At 43.5% G+C, this 15,669-nt stretch overlaps 1 protein-coding gene and 1 long non-coding RNA gene across 2 annotated transcripts; both read left to right on the forward strand.

The window, feature by feature from the left end:
* The first annotated feature begins 7,110 nt into the window (after window positions 1-7,110).
* LOC135826307 (uncharacterized) lies at window positions 7,111-9,743 on the forward strand. The gene is made up of 4 exons (XR_010555251.1): window positions 7,111-7,177; window positions 8,717-8,816; window positions 9,174-9,278; window positions 9,411-9,743. It is a non-coding gene; the product is annotated as an uncharacterized LOC135826307 (long non-coding RNA).
* Window positions 9,744-9,808: 65 nt separating this feature from the next.
* Window positions 9,809-14,697, forward strand: LOC135826616 (uncharacterized). The gene is made up of 5 exons (XM_065339220.1): window positions 9,809-9,986; window positions 10,781-10,836; window positions 11,150-11,317; window positions 12,570-12,959; window positions 14,248-14,697. Exons 1-5 carry the CDS (start codon window positions 9,809-9,811, stop codon window positions 14,695-14,697), a joined length of 1,242 nt encoding a protein of 413 aa, XP_065195292.1.
* The last annotated feature ends 972 nt before the right edge of the window (window positions 14,698-15,669 follow it).

Raw genomic sequence — 15,669 nt, forward strand, 5'->3', positions numbered from 1 at the left:
ACTGTATTTCAATTTTTGAACCTCTGTGTCTCTGTTGATACATCCCGAACATTCATTCCTTTTTCACAGGTGTACTGCAGGGAACGGCAGGCAAATATTATGTTGTACTGCTACTTAATTCCGTCCTCGGGATACCAAGTTAGAAGTTCGCGATATCAAACAGAAGAGTGGCTAGCACCTGTGCTGAGCTGATCTGAAGGTCACAAAAATGTAGTGCTATCGGTCACTGCGTGTGCCACCAGCGTCGAACATTGGCCCGCACCATGTGTTTTACATGTTAGTAATGTGCAGAGGAAGGAAACGTCCAACTAAAATAAGGCGAATTTCTAGGCGATGCGAATTGACACTAAGCGCGCTCATGCAAAATAGCCGTGGTTGGCTATAAAAACCCTGCAATCGCCACGCAAAGTGGTCATTGGCTACCCGAGCCATGTAGTGCTTGGAATAAAATAAAATAAAAACAAACCTGCCGGGATCAGGAGGGGTGGCATATGCAGTAGCGCTGTGAAAGACCTCCGTGACGCTAAACAGTAGAGCCACTGCGCTCAGTAATTCTGGAAAGATCGATCGCAGAAGAGGGTGCTACTTTACAATTCATAGGCAGATCAGCAGCAGTTGCACCAATATCATCTTGATATCGAGACGTTCTGGTAGACTACAAGTAATTTATCTACCAATGGGGCCATGGAAGAAATTGTTTGGAATTGCTGGGGTCATGATGACCATTTGCTGGTTCATTGTCCCCACTGACACTACTGTTACTTCCTCTGGCCAAGTTGAATGTCTGGCGGGGACAGGAAAAGGTGAGTTCAGTCTGAACATTAAACTTGCACCGCTCTAAGTCCTGAAATATCTCTACATGTGAGCTGACTCAGCAACAATAGCTATAGAACATTGTTCCTGTTGATGCGCAGAAAACCCTACATCATCACAAAAGAACGTAGTCTCTTTGCTGCAAATGTAATAATCTCAGCCATAATCAATCATTTCAACCCTCAGATCTTGATGGTAGCTCCTGGCCGAAACATGGTTAAGATTTTTGAATTTGCAGCAAAGAGACCACTTGCAGTGGGGATGATTTAGGGTTTTCTGGGTTAAGGAGTTGCGGCAGTGCATCTTCCGCAACTGTTTCTGTAGTTACTGAAATACGTTTGTCCTTGGGTTCTGTGAGATCTATTTACTTCAAGTCACAAGAATTAACCCAATGTTCTCAAAGTGCTCACATTAAGTAGAGCTTTGTACAATTTCAAATGGTCGCTGTAGGTGGGCTAAGGCTAACGATTTGTGTGTGCTTCATGCACATAACCCAGGAAGTGTGCCCCAATGCTTGTGTAGGTTTTGACTTCGTATTTCTTGGCTGTAGTATATTGGTAGAATAGTACGATATGTTTACTGGTATTTTGGCCGAGGAGTTTGACACTCTGTACGTCAACTATAATGATGTACAATCATCATGCACACACTTAAAACGTACAACGTACAGTACTCAGCAGGTATCCGGTTCTAATTGTTGAAGTAAATAATAATTTTAAAAATGCGTTTCACTTCTACTTGACACTTTCCAGCAGAAATGTTGGAGCCAGGTTTTGCAGTTTAGTTTTATGACAATACACGTGAGGGGTTTTCTTGGTCTGGCTCCTTGCTTTTTAAATTATGGACCTACACTGGGTGCATCATCCAGTAAATTTGGGACATATTATGACGACACCCGCCACCTACAAAGACACTGGCGTTCACTTTTGACGTCATCAAGCGGTGTCATGAGATTTATGTTCACTCCTGTCGCTCTTTACGTCGTATTCAATGTCGCCCCATCGAACCTCAACAACCTAGGCTTTACAGAGAACGAGTCAAAACAAGACCAAAAACAGCCCGTTCCTTTTAAACATGCAATGTTTAAACTCGACGAGGTTTAAATGATAAGGTTAAATCAACTGACCCCTTCCAATTATATTGTGCCATATTCTCCTCTTATTCCAGCGCCTATGCAGGTTTGTTCAACATGCAACGTTTCCGGTCCCGGTATCCGGGGACGTACAACCATAGAGTACTTCCATTCGAAGAAGAACAGATCATCGGCTATAATGTATTGCAAAAGGCTCAATGGACGTCTTGCCGACGGTCTAGGGAAAACATGTTTAGCGGCCATGATCCAGTCATGTAAAGTCCACCTGAGCGACGATAGTTCTTTCCATCTAGATATGGGAAATCGTAGCCGTCAATGCGGGATGTTTGATTGGTCGTCAAACACAATCCTAGCCGCTCAATGCAATATCAACTCCAACCTCAGCTTCCTTTGCCAGCGATTTTATCCGGATGGTTAGTTTTAGAAGGCCTCTTTCGTGTTTCAACAAAGCTATGAATAAAAACATAGATGTGTACATAATACCATGATGGACTAATGAAATTTAATGTGCAAAGAATAATCCATACACTTCTTTCCTCGATGGTCATCAGTGGATTTACATAGAAGAATGGTTGATAGAACAAACAAATAATTATAATTATGTGTTCAACTGTGCTACAATGTCCTAATTGAAAGTTACAAAAAATACAATTCAACACAGTTGAAACAGTGATTGTATTATCCCATAAAGTGAGAACAGTGTAAAAGAAAAGTTAGTGTGGGGAAATCTAGGTGTAGAGCGCGTAAGTGTAGTTTATGAATTATGCAAGAATGGACTCGGATGGAGAGCCAAGTGCAAATTTATAGTAAAGAAGAAAGGATCAAGAAACTACAAGTTACGCTATAATGTCCACTAAAACCACCAGTTACTAAACAATCAGCTCATGCGATAACATTCCACGACATTGATGTACCGTCCCTATCTATATGGTGAAACGATCGTCGTGTGAAACTGCTGCTTGTTACCGCTGCTTATTGTCCATCTAAATTGACATAGTCGACGTACAGTGCTGTTTTATTGAAGCATTCGGTTTTGCATGATTCTGGTTCGCATAGCTTCCCTTTTTATTGATCTTCGCATCTTTGAGTCACACAAGTTTTGTGGAATGTTGCTTTGCGTCCTTGAATCGTGGTTTGTCCGTATTGTCCAGTGGTCTTGCCAGTACCGTCATCGACATGCATGATCGACATGCATGAACATCCTTCAACGTCCTTCACAGCTGAGACTTTCAGCTCGTGCTTGTCTTGGTTGCGCTCACCTTCCCCTCCTTATGTTATTTCTATAACTTAGAACCTTCCAAGTTGGAAGGCTGTTGTAGTGCGCACCCTATATGTGCTAGCGCTGTTAGCCAGTTAGTTGCAGAACGTCAGTACAGTCGGTCAGTGTCATGCAATGTTATCGCATGAGCTTATTGTTTAGTAACTGCTGGTTTTAGTGGACATTATAGCGTAACTTGTATTTTCTTGGTCCTTTTTTCTTTACTAGAAATATGAATTATGCCTTGCAGATTTATGTCGCATTTGTGCATCATGGTATTATGTCGGCATCAATTGTTTATTCGCAACTTTGTTGAAACTTCTTTCTCCGAAGCCGCTCCTCCATAGTTCCCCATCTATTGAGTATTTTCACACCTGTTAACTAGATTTTGTTATGTGTACTTCGAAGTAGTCACGGCATTATATCGTGGTACAGTATTCCTGTGCAATTGCTGCACCTGAAGGCTAAAGCATAACTAATAATATTCACTATGCTTCAGTTCACTCTACGTGGCAGTAACGTAATCAAAACCTTAGAGCAACAAACTCCTCTGGAAACAAACACTTCATTACTTTTATTGAACAGCCTGTTAGTGTGAATAGAGCCCTGAACTCTGGAGAGATGGCGACTCCACGTGAGACTCAAACGTTGCCAATATCTTTTGCATAAAAGTGTTCCTACTTCAAACGTTTCCCCACTCTTTGCCCTGAATCTCATTGTTCCACTGAACCTTAGCAGTAACTCCAACCTGTATGACGACGTTCCTAGGCTCGCGTGCGTCCATATTGAAATCATACGGTATGTTTGTTTGTTTGTGTATATGTATTATAGGCATGTACATGTATGTGTGTGGGTGTGGTGTGGGTGTGGGTGCGTGTGTGTATGTGTGTGTTCTGTATGGGTGCATGTTCTTTCCAACAGTTCATGACACGTCCAGTGCTAGCTGGTTGGGTACTTCATGAGCTCGGAGTAATTCTCTTTGATTCTGTACATCACGTTCCTTTGCCATCACAATCAATAAGACTATTTCTTAAACGGTCAAATCCTATATAGGATTTTTTTTGACATTTTTCAAATAATCATGACCCTGCTTCCGCCCGGGATAAGTTGTGTGCCTACATTTTTATCGTAAGGTGTTGGGGCAGTATCAGTAGGTTCTGTTCAGAAGTTTTCAAGGGTGCCAGTATTATCGCTTGACTTACTTGTATAGGGCCGTTTTAGATAGGACATGAGTTTTTTGTCGGATCCGATAATATAGGATTTGAGTGTTCTCCATTATCCAGAGTGTTGTAATGGATGCAGATGATGATAGAATGCTTAGTATGCTGAATAAGTACATAGATACCATACATACTCAAATCTGTGGACAGCAACTGTTTCGCTCTGTTAGAGCTCCTCGCACAGCTCAGAGGACCGAAGCGCAGCTCTTCGCAATGAAATACGTTTCCGTGAAGCAAAGCATTTTTAAAAAGAGCTGCAAACCCCATGCCATACCATACAATACCATACCACGCATAGATGTCTGTGGTTGATTGGGGAGCACTGCTACAGGTTGGCATATCTAGTGCTTTTAACTGTACCACAGCGGACGCTTCAACTCAAAAATTGGCCGATCGGCTTGAAATTTGGATTACTCCTACAGAAGTGTATGGGAAACAGTTTCAAACACCTCGTGAAAGCCATTTCATCCTTTTTCATAGGTTTTTAGGGAAATCCTTTAGCCAAAACCCAAATCCTATAATAAGGATTTGCCGGTGACAGTTTTTAAAACAGATACACAGCAGTGAAAAGTGAGATATTGGTAGAATAGAATACATGTGCAAGAAATTGAAACTGTCAATTAAAATATCAGTATCACCTTCTCTGACGAGCCTTTGATAGGCGAAACAGCTGTCAGAAGGAAATGTTTTACCCATGACCCCTTCCTTGTTTGAAGTTATTGGTGTGAGTAATGGCTACCGAGGGTAGTAATGGTCGGCTTTAGAGTGCATGGAGGAGGAGAGTTAGTTTCTTCTAAGAAATTGAAACCATTAATACATTTTCTGATCTGATGTTTCTGACTGCATATTCCCAGCACCAACATCAGTTGTCCTTCTGCCTGCTAACACAACCACTGTCATAGCATCAATGGCCAAGCGATCCAGGATAGCCAAATACTGCTTCAATCTCAGCTCAGCTAGTCAAACAGGATCTTCACAGAAACAAAATCCAATTCAGATGTGCGCCAACGTGTCGGGTGGCAATGTGGCGTTCGCCAACTTGTCTCTAAACACCTCGTATTGCGTATCAGCATTTGTGGTCACGCGCGAGAATCAAACTAGCAACTATTCTAGCCCAGTTTGCATGCTCACTCCACCTGCTGGTAAGCATTGCAGTAGTCATACAGGTCACGGATTAGACTTTAAAACACTTAGCTATGGTAGCTTACCCACGCACAATTCACTCACCACAACTTCACAGTTGTTTGTGTTCGTAGTTTGTCCCACTTTCATTCGGGCATTTCTGGTTTTTTTAATAGATAATTATTAATATAATTATTTGAAGAAAGGAAAAGGACATATGGAAACGAGTTTAGAGTAACTCTCCATCACTGTAACCAGATACTATGTACAGTCAGAAAGTGCAACAACTAGACACGAAACTGAAAGAGTAGTCGGACATTCGACGTCCTGACACCTAGCTTCAACACATCTCAGTTGCATGTCCCCGTGCTCTGTCAGTTTTCTGCTTAGTTGTTGCACTTTCTGACTGTATCATAAGTACAGTCCGTATCGCCTATAAGGTAGGCGGCTATAGTAATACACCGGATATAGTGATCAATTTCTCAAATTCATTTTCATTTGCCATAACTAAGTACATGTATACACAGTTATTGCGTATAGTAATTATCGTCTATAGTAATAATTATATCGCCTATAGTGATCAAATTCATATTTCAAAAGACCTTTATTACATTATTTTTGCTTCGGTTATAGTGATTGATGTAAAGTCAAGCGATGTTAGAGGAGAACAGGGTGTTACTTCTTCGTGAAGAACTTGTCCAGTGAGTGTTGTTTGGTGTGTTTTGCTCGTACAAGTTGCCAAAATATGCCTCCATCGTGAGGAAATGCTGATTTTCTGTGTCAGGAGCTACAGCCAGCTACAAGAAATTATGATGTATGTAGTGCGTATGTGCACGGCGCGCTGAGTCGTTTGACACCCCACTCGCATACATTGCATGCAGTATCGGTCATAGTAATATTCGCTTATAGTGATAAAATGCTCAAAATCAAACACCAACGCTATTGGCGATACTGACTGTATCTGGTTACAGTGATGGACAGCTACTCTAAACTCGTTGCCATATGTCCTTTTCCTTTCTACATTTATTATTAATATTGGCTCAACATCCGAGTTTCAAATAATTATACTCTTCGTACATTGACTACACCATCACCAAGATCGTCGACTTCTTTGGCCAACCAAACACACTTCCCAAACCACCAAAGGTTTCTTTTTCGGAATACTGAAAAATCACTCCTTCCACATGTATAAACAGTTGTGTCGGTCATTTGAGACCTCATCGGAGAAGGTTGCGTTGTTGTATGACTGGAAAAGGAAGCATTTGTTTTATTACATTTTACATTTACATGTACATGCCACTACATGACGTAGTGTAACGGTACGCATGTACATGTAAACTATTGTACCTTCCCTTCTGTTGTTGACACCCCTGTGCAGAAGAGTGGGCTGAATGCAAGACCACTACAAGGCTGGAAATGGGTGTCTTTCTGGGTGGGAAGTCCTATGCTGATGCAATGACTGCGTGCGCGACAGTTGGTGGAACTCTGGCTCAGCTCCACAAGAATGAAACAATAAAATGTGCAAAGTCTGCCGTACGGGAATGGGCTAAGCGCTATATTTCCGCAAGACCCACCAAAGCGCCCTTTAGAAGTACGCTGCGGAACTCGAACTGCAGGTTCTGGATTGGACAAAACTCAACCGCCACTGCTTTCACACCATCTACTCTTGGCGTAAGAACATTACACACATGTTTTAAAAAATCCATTTTTGTTTGAGAATGCATAAATTGATTGGTGAAGGTGAGAACCATGACAAGAGGATGTATGAAAAATTACAGGCGGAGCAGGTGTGGTTGTGCATGACCATCCATGGGTCATTCGTCAGGCCACCGTAGGCTAGGAAAGACAACCTACAAATTACAAATCCTTCACTCCAGTTAGGACTCAGAACTTCTCGAACCAGTTTTCGGGCATTCTCTTCAAGTGGAATACAAGCAACCAAAACCAATGAAACGTAAGGATAAAGAGCATCACAAGGTTGGTAACTATTACAACTAGGTGAGACATTATAGCGAGTAATTACACACACAACAGAGGCGAAAGGCTGTGTTAGCTGTAACTTAAAGTTTCACGCATCGAGCGATCATCAGACAGCAGCATTCACAGCATTCACAGTATTTAGCGAGTAATTATGTACAAAGGGACATCAACAAAATGAAAGAGATCTTGTAGTCCTATGCTTTCTTCGTTCATTTCATTACTACAGTGCTGGTAACTGAAATCCGACCCCTAAGCTGCGCGCTCACATCGCAAAGACAGTAAAACTACGAAACAGAGACCGCTAGAAAGTGGATGCACCGCTAAGGGGTCGGGTTTCAGTTGCCAGCGCTGTCCATGCTGTACAATCAACGTAAGAGTACATGTACTCGTCAAGATAAAGCCAGGTTCAGAACCCCGGTTACAACGGTCTATACAATATAGACCTTATTCGATAAACGTCACAATCACGTGAACCGGGGTCCCGGGAACCAGGGAGTGGCAAGAGATCTGCGCTCAGTGCACAGTGGACTCTGTGTGCGAACATAGGAGTAGATAAATACCGGTATTTTACTACTCTTTTGTACAAACTGGGCCTTTCTTGCCACTCGTTTCTCGTACGCGTGCCCTAGCTTATGACAAATCCCTGGAGGCGAGTCCAAAAGTCACGTTATCGAATAAGGTCTATTGTTTGCTCAGCTAATACAATGCCATTGTGCAAGGAATCCAGACTGCATCTAACCTTGGACCGAAAATAAAACAATCATATGGATGTTTTTAACGCGTTAGAACTTAGAACTGTACAAAAAGAGAAGAAACATATGAGAACGAGTTATGCAGCAATTACCCACGACTGTAACAAGATGATAAACAGTCAGAACATGCGATAAAAGGGCCCAAAACTGACAGGCTACTGAGACATTCAGCGACCCGAGATCTATTTAGAATTTCTCGAGTTCATTACATTCCCTGGAATTTATCTGTCAGTTTTTGTGCCTAATTGTGTCAATTTGAGTGTTCACAGTCTGGTATATTTGGTGGAGTCGACCACCTAACCGGTTTCCCAGTATATACCTCTTCTGCTAACAACTGCACGAATGTAGTAAATACAAAAAGTATTGTCCGTCACGTATTCACGCCTTAGGAAATCACAAAATGATAACAAAAAAAATTGTTGCCCTCGTTTGCCAAGAATGTGCATAATAATGTTCTCCATTTGTGTATCGTTCTCAGCACTGCCCGTATATCCAATACAACAGCAGCAATCCAAGTTCTTACACTAATATTACATGTGGCGATTACCTCAGCTACATTTGCCAGAGGCCAATGAACGGTGAGCACAGGACTTTACAATAGGTATCACTTTAAGGACAAGTGCCTTTCAGACGTTTCCAGGGCGTTGCCATAACTATAGGCATGAAAAACTGAACATCGTTCTGGAAATGAGTGACTGGCCCAAACGTCAGAAAGGTCTGACCGAATTTAGGAGAGATCTGCAAAGACAGTTCTTCAATCATAATAATTATTTACTGCAGCGGAATCCCATTGAATCTGCAGCGCAACGTCGTACAGGAACTTCTTTGGAAGTTTATCTCCGGAATGTTTGTCATCCTGCATGCTTTTCAGGGTTTTGTTGAAGTTCAGAGCTAGTTATTATTCTACATGACTGTACACGTCGTCATACATCCAGATCCAACGTCAGCAGCCCGGGGTACCATCACTACCATGCCCAGCACTACGAATCCCGTTCCTAGTACACCAGCTACCAAACCATCCACGGGAACGAGAGCAACGGGTAAGTTTTCCGCTACAAATGGAGTGGTTTTCTATGCTTTCAAATCATATAATGCGAGTGGGTTATTCTTTATTTTCTGTGCTTCTTCGCCTCGGCGCGATCCCAAACACGCACCTATCGACATACTTCTAGATACAACGACGACAGTCCAGCAAACCGTGTCCAGTACTACGAGCAGCATGCCAAGTGAAACGTCCGTCAAACCATCCACGGAAACAGGAGCAACCAGTAAGGTATCTGCTGCAAATGGATGCTCTACGTTGTCCCCACGGAGTTCCGATGCAACACCTACAGCAAGCACAGTGCCGAAAACAGAAGAAACCGCGTCTGTAAGTAACCCAAACGTGATGAATGCAACAGGAACACTAAACAACGTGACAACTGGAACTGTAGGAAGTAGTTCGCACACCTCGACACCAATGGCGAGCCGTACATCAACAAGCCCAACAACATCTCCACGGCCATTTCCCTCCATATATAAATCTAGCGGTAACGCAGATCGCACGAGCGTTCCAAGGTCCGATGTCACCATGTCCCCTCTCATGAACAACACGGGTAACACGGGTCAAGCTTTCAAGCCAACATCCAATATCATGGATTGGCTTTTAGGCGGCAGCTGTATTGCATTACTCATTGTGTTGGTGGCTGTCGGGTGCGTTCTCTGGAAAAGGCACAAGGCAAAGGGACAGTACCCGCTAGAAGCTGAAGGTAAGGCAACAATAATACAAGCTGGAACGACAGCACGTACAGGCAAATTGTAAATTACTTTGTAAGTACGCCGAAAACACGTTCAATTCCTTAGTTCGGACGCTCACAGTATTTGTTATATCCGTATATTGCCCAATGCTGACGTATGTTCGGATTAAAAGTACCTCGGATACTACGCACACTTTTCTGTTCCCCGTGGGTTACTTCTTACCAGATTTAAACTGTAATGCAGCATGAGTTACTTCAAGATTTTACATGAAATTTGAGCCATGCTGTTCAATGAAACTTGGATAGAGAACCAAGGATTATAGTGACAAATATGGAAGATAGGAAGTGTACAAGACATCTATCAATATCCAACACTTACACTCATAATTTAAAAGGTATTGGTGAGCCGAAACGTGCGATAAGAAGCACGATTTGGTTGTTGATTGTCAGTATCGTGCAGAACACGCTGTGATAGCGTACTAGGCAAATGTTCTCCCTCACAGAACCTGTTCATGTTCTTCATAGATTGAAATTAGATGCTGTGACCTCGGCGGTACTTGTAGAGGAAGGTGCCTCCTCCAAACGTTGTACCTTGTACTGCATGCAGTCAAGAATCAGTCGGTGGGCAGGAAGTGCGAGCTTCGACGCTTGTAGTAGCCAGCATCCTAGATCAATTTGATTCATTGCATCTTCTTGATTGGCCAAGGTGCATCTTGGAAGTAAATTGAAATAATTCTCTCCATGCACGCGGAGCAACGGTCATGGCTATGCCTGCTAAGTGCTTGTGTATCTCACTGTCCTCCCAGGTAACTTAGTGCTGGAGAATATTCGTCAACAGAATGCGCCACACGACCCAGTGCAGGTACGGATATGCTATGCATTTATCTCCACCACATTGCATTGTCACATAGCAACCCAGGGACAACAATATTTTTACTCTAGCCATATCCGGAACATTAGGCTTCCACTTCCCCATTTTCTACGAATCGTTATCAGGAAGGTTATTGCGCAAATGCCGATATTATAGCAAGTGTGCGTCGCTCTCTATGGGCAAGCTGGTGTTTTACACAGTGCTGAAATACTGTATTTACCACCACTTCACGAGGTGTAACAAAGAGTTACAGTGTACGAGTTTTTCATCCATCTTTGCATCTTATTTCCATTTTTTTACCCAGGATAATGCAGCGCGCTACGTGGTAACAGGTATGGTCAATGAGGGTTCTTATGCTGCCATCGGTGCAGATATAAACGTACGCAGTTCAACAACGGAAACTGCCGAGAGCTATTACGTGAACGCACGCCCATCTCGAGAGGTACCACAGAGACAGAATGGTGGAGTTCAGGTAAATTTGAAAGGAGTGAAGTTTTTTATACTACTTGAAGCAACAGATGATGCTTACATGTACATGTACATGTAGATAATGAACGTTGTAGCCTTCAATTAAACCCTTTGAGAGCCGCCCCATACTTGAATGCGTAGAATTCATCTCTGAAACTTCAACAAGCCGTAACTCGGTCCAAACTAGCTCAAATTCAACAATCCAAATATCCAGATCGAAGAGACAACTCTCAAGGTTCCATCGAACCCATCCGCGAAGTGCTGCGATCGGTCCGGAGATTACTCGCTCGCAAGTTCAGCCGCGATCGCAGCAACTTCAAGGTGACCAAACACTCATATACCGGTACATGTATAATTATGTACATGGCCTGATGGAGTGGGCACTTTCAAGTGTCCAATAAAAATGAAGATGAACAAACGTCAACCTTGGTTCTAACGGTGCCACCTAACAGTTCTGCATCCCTCGTCACCATGGTAACGCCCCTTATGTAACAAGACCAATCAACACAAGCTCTCGACAACGTTGTCATTTCTCCTGCAGTGTAAATATTAGCACAGCTCAAAGCGTGGGTAGAGGTTTGATTCTGGTTAAAAAAAATTGGAATTTTGTGTTGATGAATTGGCCACTAATATCACTCATTGCTTATCACAATCTCTAGGCCTTGACAGATTATGCTAATTTTTTCGTGAAATTGTGCTTTTCGCATTGCTGAAAAATGGCAGAACTATGCTATTTTTATGCTAAAAGTTATCATATTATGCCGCATTATGCTATTATATGCTGCTAATGTATAATGGTTCTGTGCAAAATAACAGGGGAATTTTTTTGTAGAGGGCGTTGTACTGTAGTAGCAATAGTTCAACGGGGTCAACGCACCGTCCGACCTAGCTACGACCGTCACTGATTGTAGTGGACTGGACATGTTCTCAAGGGAGTCGTAAACCTACGACTTCCTGGTGCATCTACTTGTACTTGTACTTGCAGAACATGTACAACTGTATGGAATTTGATACGAACAGGCGGATTATTCCAATTTTATGCGATTCGTATGCAATTTGCCTCGAATTATGCGATTATTCGATTTTGGTAGGAATTATGCGAAAAATTATGCTAGCATAATCTGTCAAGGCCTAACAATCTCCCCCTTCCCTACGATTGCCATGCACAAAATCAAAATATATTTTCATTTGACCATCGCGAAAGCTGCCCAAGTTTCAAAATTTTGTCATTTACCGTGTCCATTCTGTGCCAACAGGTAGCAATAAAACCAGAACCAGCATCAACAACAGCAGCAGAGATAACAGAAGCAGCAAAGGCGGGAGCAGAAGCACCTGCAACGGCAAGAGCTGCAGCAGCACCAGTAGCAGCATCAGCAACAGCTTCCCAGTCGGCCATCGGGCAATACTCTTTGATCAGGTACGGACTTGCTGAAGACATGGAAGAGTGTGCGTACGACAATCACATTCGTCGCGGACCACCCAGTCCAAGGTTTGGACAGACTGCATCGCCATCCCCGTACGAAGATCGCTATGACAACCATCACCTGTTGCTCATCACGGGTTTTGGTCCGACTGGTGTCAACGTATCACCACGTGCAAGCCGTGTCGATGAAGGTCTCTATGACAACGAGGTCATTCGTAGCCAGGTAATCAATGGTTCCTTCATGGATAAACTATGTAAAATCCACTCTTCCTCATTCTTTGAGATAAAGTAAGCAAGCATCCACTTGTCCAGGCAATAAAGTAGTCTCTCTCACTATCTCTCCTGTCTCTTTCTCTCTATCTCTCTTTCTCTCTCTCTCCTTCTCTCTCTCCCTCTCTCACTCTCTCTGTCTCTCTGTCTCTCTCTCTCTCCCACTCTCTCTTTCTCTCAATCTATCTCTCCTCTCTCATCATGCATGCTTCACACACTCATCTAATATTTCTTTACTTCGTCTTCTTGAGAGAGGTTGGACAATCCACTTGTCCAGGCAAGAAAGCAGCAATGCCTGCTCACTCTGGCGAAGTAAAATAGAGTATACCAACCGACCAACCAGGTCTAAACTGCTCTTATTGCAAGGCATAGGAACGCGCTTGAGCTAAAACACAGTAAAAACACAGTAGATGGTATTTGCTCTTTTGTCGTACTAGAAGTGTCCTTACTAACGTCATCACGGTAGCGAATTCGATTCCCAGGATGTTCTACTTTACTTGAAAAGCACATAATCACCGGGTAAGCTGAGTCACTGAAAAAGGAGAGCAAGCCAAGACCATGGAGAAAGAGTGACAGATGGGAGATGGGAATAAGATTCGTCAAGGGCAGCGTAGGGACAGTGGTAATCTCAACCCCAATGGATCCATCTGGTATTGACACATGGCTATGGTTAGTGACTGCCATGACAGTATAAAGGAGCGAGGGGACATGAGCGCAGCTTCACCATTGGAATCAGTGCATTTTTCGCAACAGTTTTGAAGCTTTCATTACAGGGTAAGCTCCCCCTCCATAACATGGATTCGACTCCCAAGGGCGTGTAGTCGCGTACGGGTTAACTGGCTGTTTAGATTACCAAGCGTCAACCTAGGTGTTAACTCTGCAATCCTACTGTTTCCATACCTCATCACCTCCATGAGGTGGAGGTGGAACTACTTGAAAGTAATCATATTGATCAACAGGCCGACAGTTGCGGCAACCCTCGTGTAATCACCCTTCCTTGTGTCAATTCTCCTGCTGTAGGCAATTGATGTTCGCATAACTCAGTACATGCCAGAAGATAGATTCTTGTGAAATATTTTGAGACTTTGATATTGTGCGGTGATGGCTGCGACACTAGTACTATTCCTTCCTAGTCACAATCCGCCCCCCCCCCCCCTCCCCCCTCCCCAAAGTTTGCCACTCACAAAACCAAACCTACTGTACATAATCTGGTATACACCGTGTCCATTCTGTGCCAACAGGTAGCTATAGAAACGGAACCAGCATCAACAACAGCACAGACAACAGAAGCAACAAAGGCAGCAGCAGAAGCACCAGCAACAGCAGAAGCACCGGGAGCAGCGGGAGCTGAGATAGCACCAGCAACAGCTGCAACTGGAGCAGTAGCAGCTGCTACAACTTCCCAGTCGGCCATCGGGCAGTACTCTTTGATCACGTACGGACTTGCTGAAGACATGGCAGAGTGTGCGTACGACAATCACATTCGTCGCGGACCACCCAGTCCAAGGTTTGGACAGACTGCATCGCCATCCCCGTACGAAGATCGCTATGACAACCATCAGCTGTTGCTCCCCAAGGGTTTTGGTACGACTGGCGTCAACGTATCACCACGTGCAAGCCGTGTGGATGAGGGTCTGTATGACAACGAGGTCATTCGTAGCCAGGTAATCATCCGATTCTTTCATGGATAAACTATGTACGAGTCCTCGTCGTAAAATCTATTCACTGGTTTAAGAAAAGATACAAACGGGAACAGTCTGAAACAAATTGGCTGTCACCACCAGGACTCGAACTAGGAACCGTCGCTTGTAGCCAGCGATGCTCCAATCACTGAGCTATGGTGTAATCGTCATCCCAGCAGAGACCGTCTACTCTTCGTCAGTTTTGGAGATAAAGTACGCAAGTTTAAACTGTTCTTATTGCAAGGCGTAGGAACATGTTCGAGCTTTTTATAGCTCAAACACAGTAGATGGTAACTGTCCTTTGTCGTACTAGAAGTGTCCTTATTAGCATCATCACGGGAGCAAATTCGATTCCCAGGATTTTTTACTTTACTTGAAAAGCAAATAACCAACGAGTAAGCTGAGTCACAAAAAAGGAGAGCGGGCAAAACAAGACAATGGAGAAAGAGTGAGAGATGGGAGTAGGATTCGTCAAGGGTAGTAGGGACAGTGGTAACCTCAACTCCACTAGATTCATCTGGTATTGACACCTGGCTATGGTTAGTGACGGCTAGGACAGTAAAATAGGAGTGACCAGATATGAGCGCAGCTGGCGCTGCTCAGCCAAATCATGCTCTTAGAATCAAGGATTCTCTAGTGACTTGCAAAGCCTCCCATTTACTCTCCCAACTGTATTGATCCAGAAAACACGGTGTTGCTCAATAAAATCCGATCAAGTGAATCCGCTTTGCGCCCGTAAGAGAATCCCAGTGCTCGCAGGTCTGGGGCCGCACAGCGCCCGGCAGGTGCCAGACTCATTGGATCGGATTTCATAAAGCAGGACTGTACAAATCGTAGGTGTGGATGCGAAGACCATTATCTTGGCAGTCTGCAGCTAGCTGTACACTTCTCTATGGCTGTCTTACGTTGCAGCCTCATTATTTTATAGTTGGTCTCTTTTTGGTCTGTTACCTTTGCCATTCACTTCCCCTTATTCATGAC

This window comes from Sycon ciliatum, chromosome 10 (genome assembly GCF_964019385.1).
Source record: "Sycon ciliatum chromosome 10, ocSycCili1.1, whole genome shotgun sequence".
NCBI lineage: Eukaryota > Metazoa > Porifera > Calcarea > Leucosolenida > Sycettidae > Sycon > Sycon ciliatum.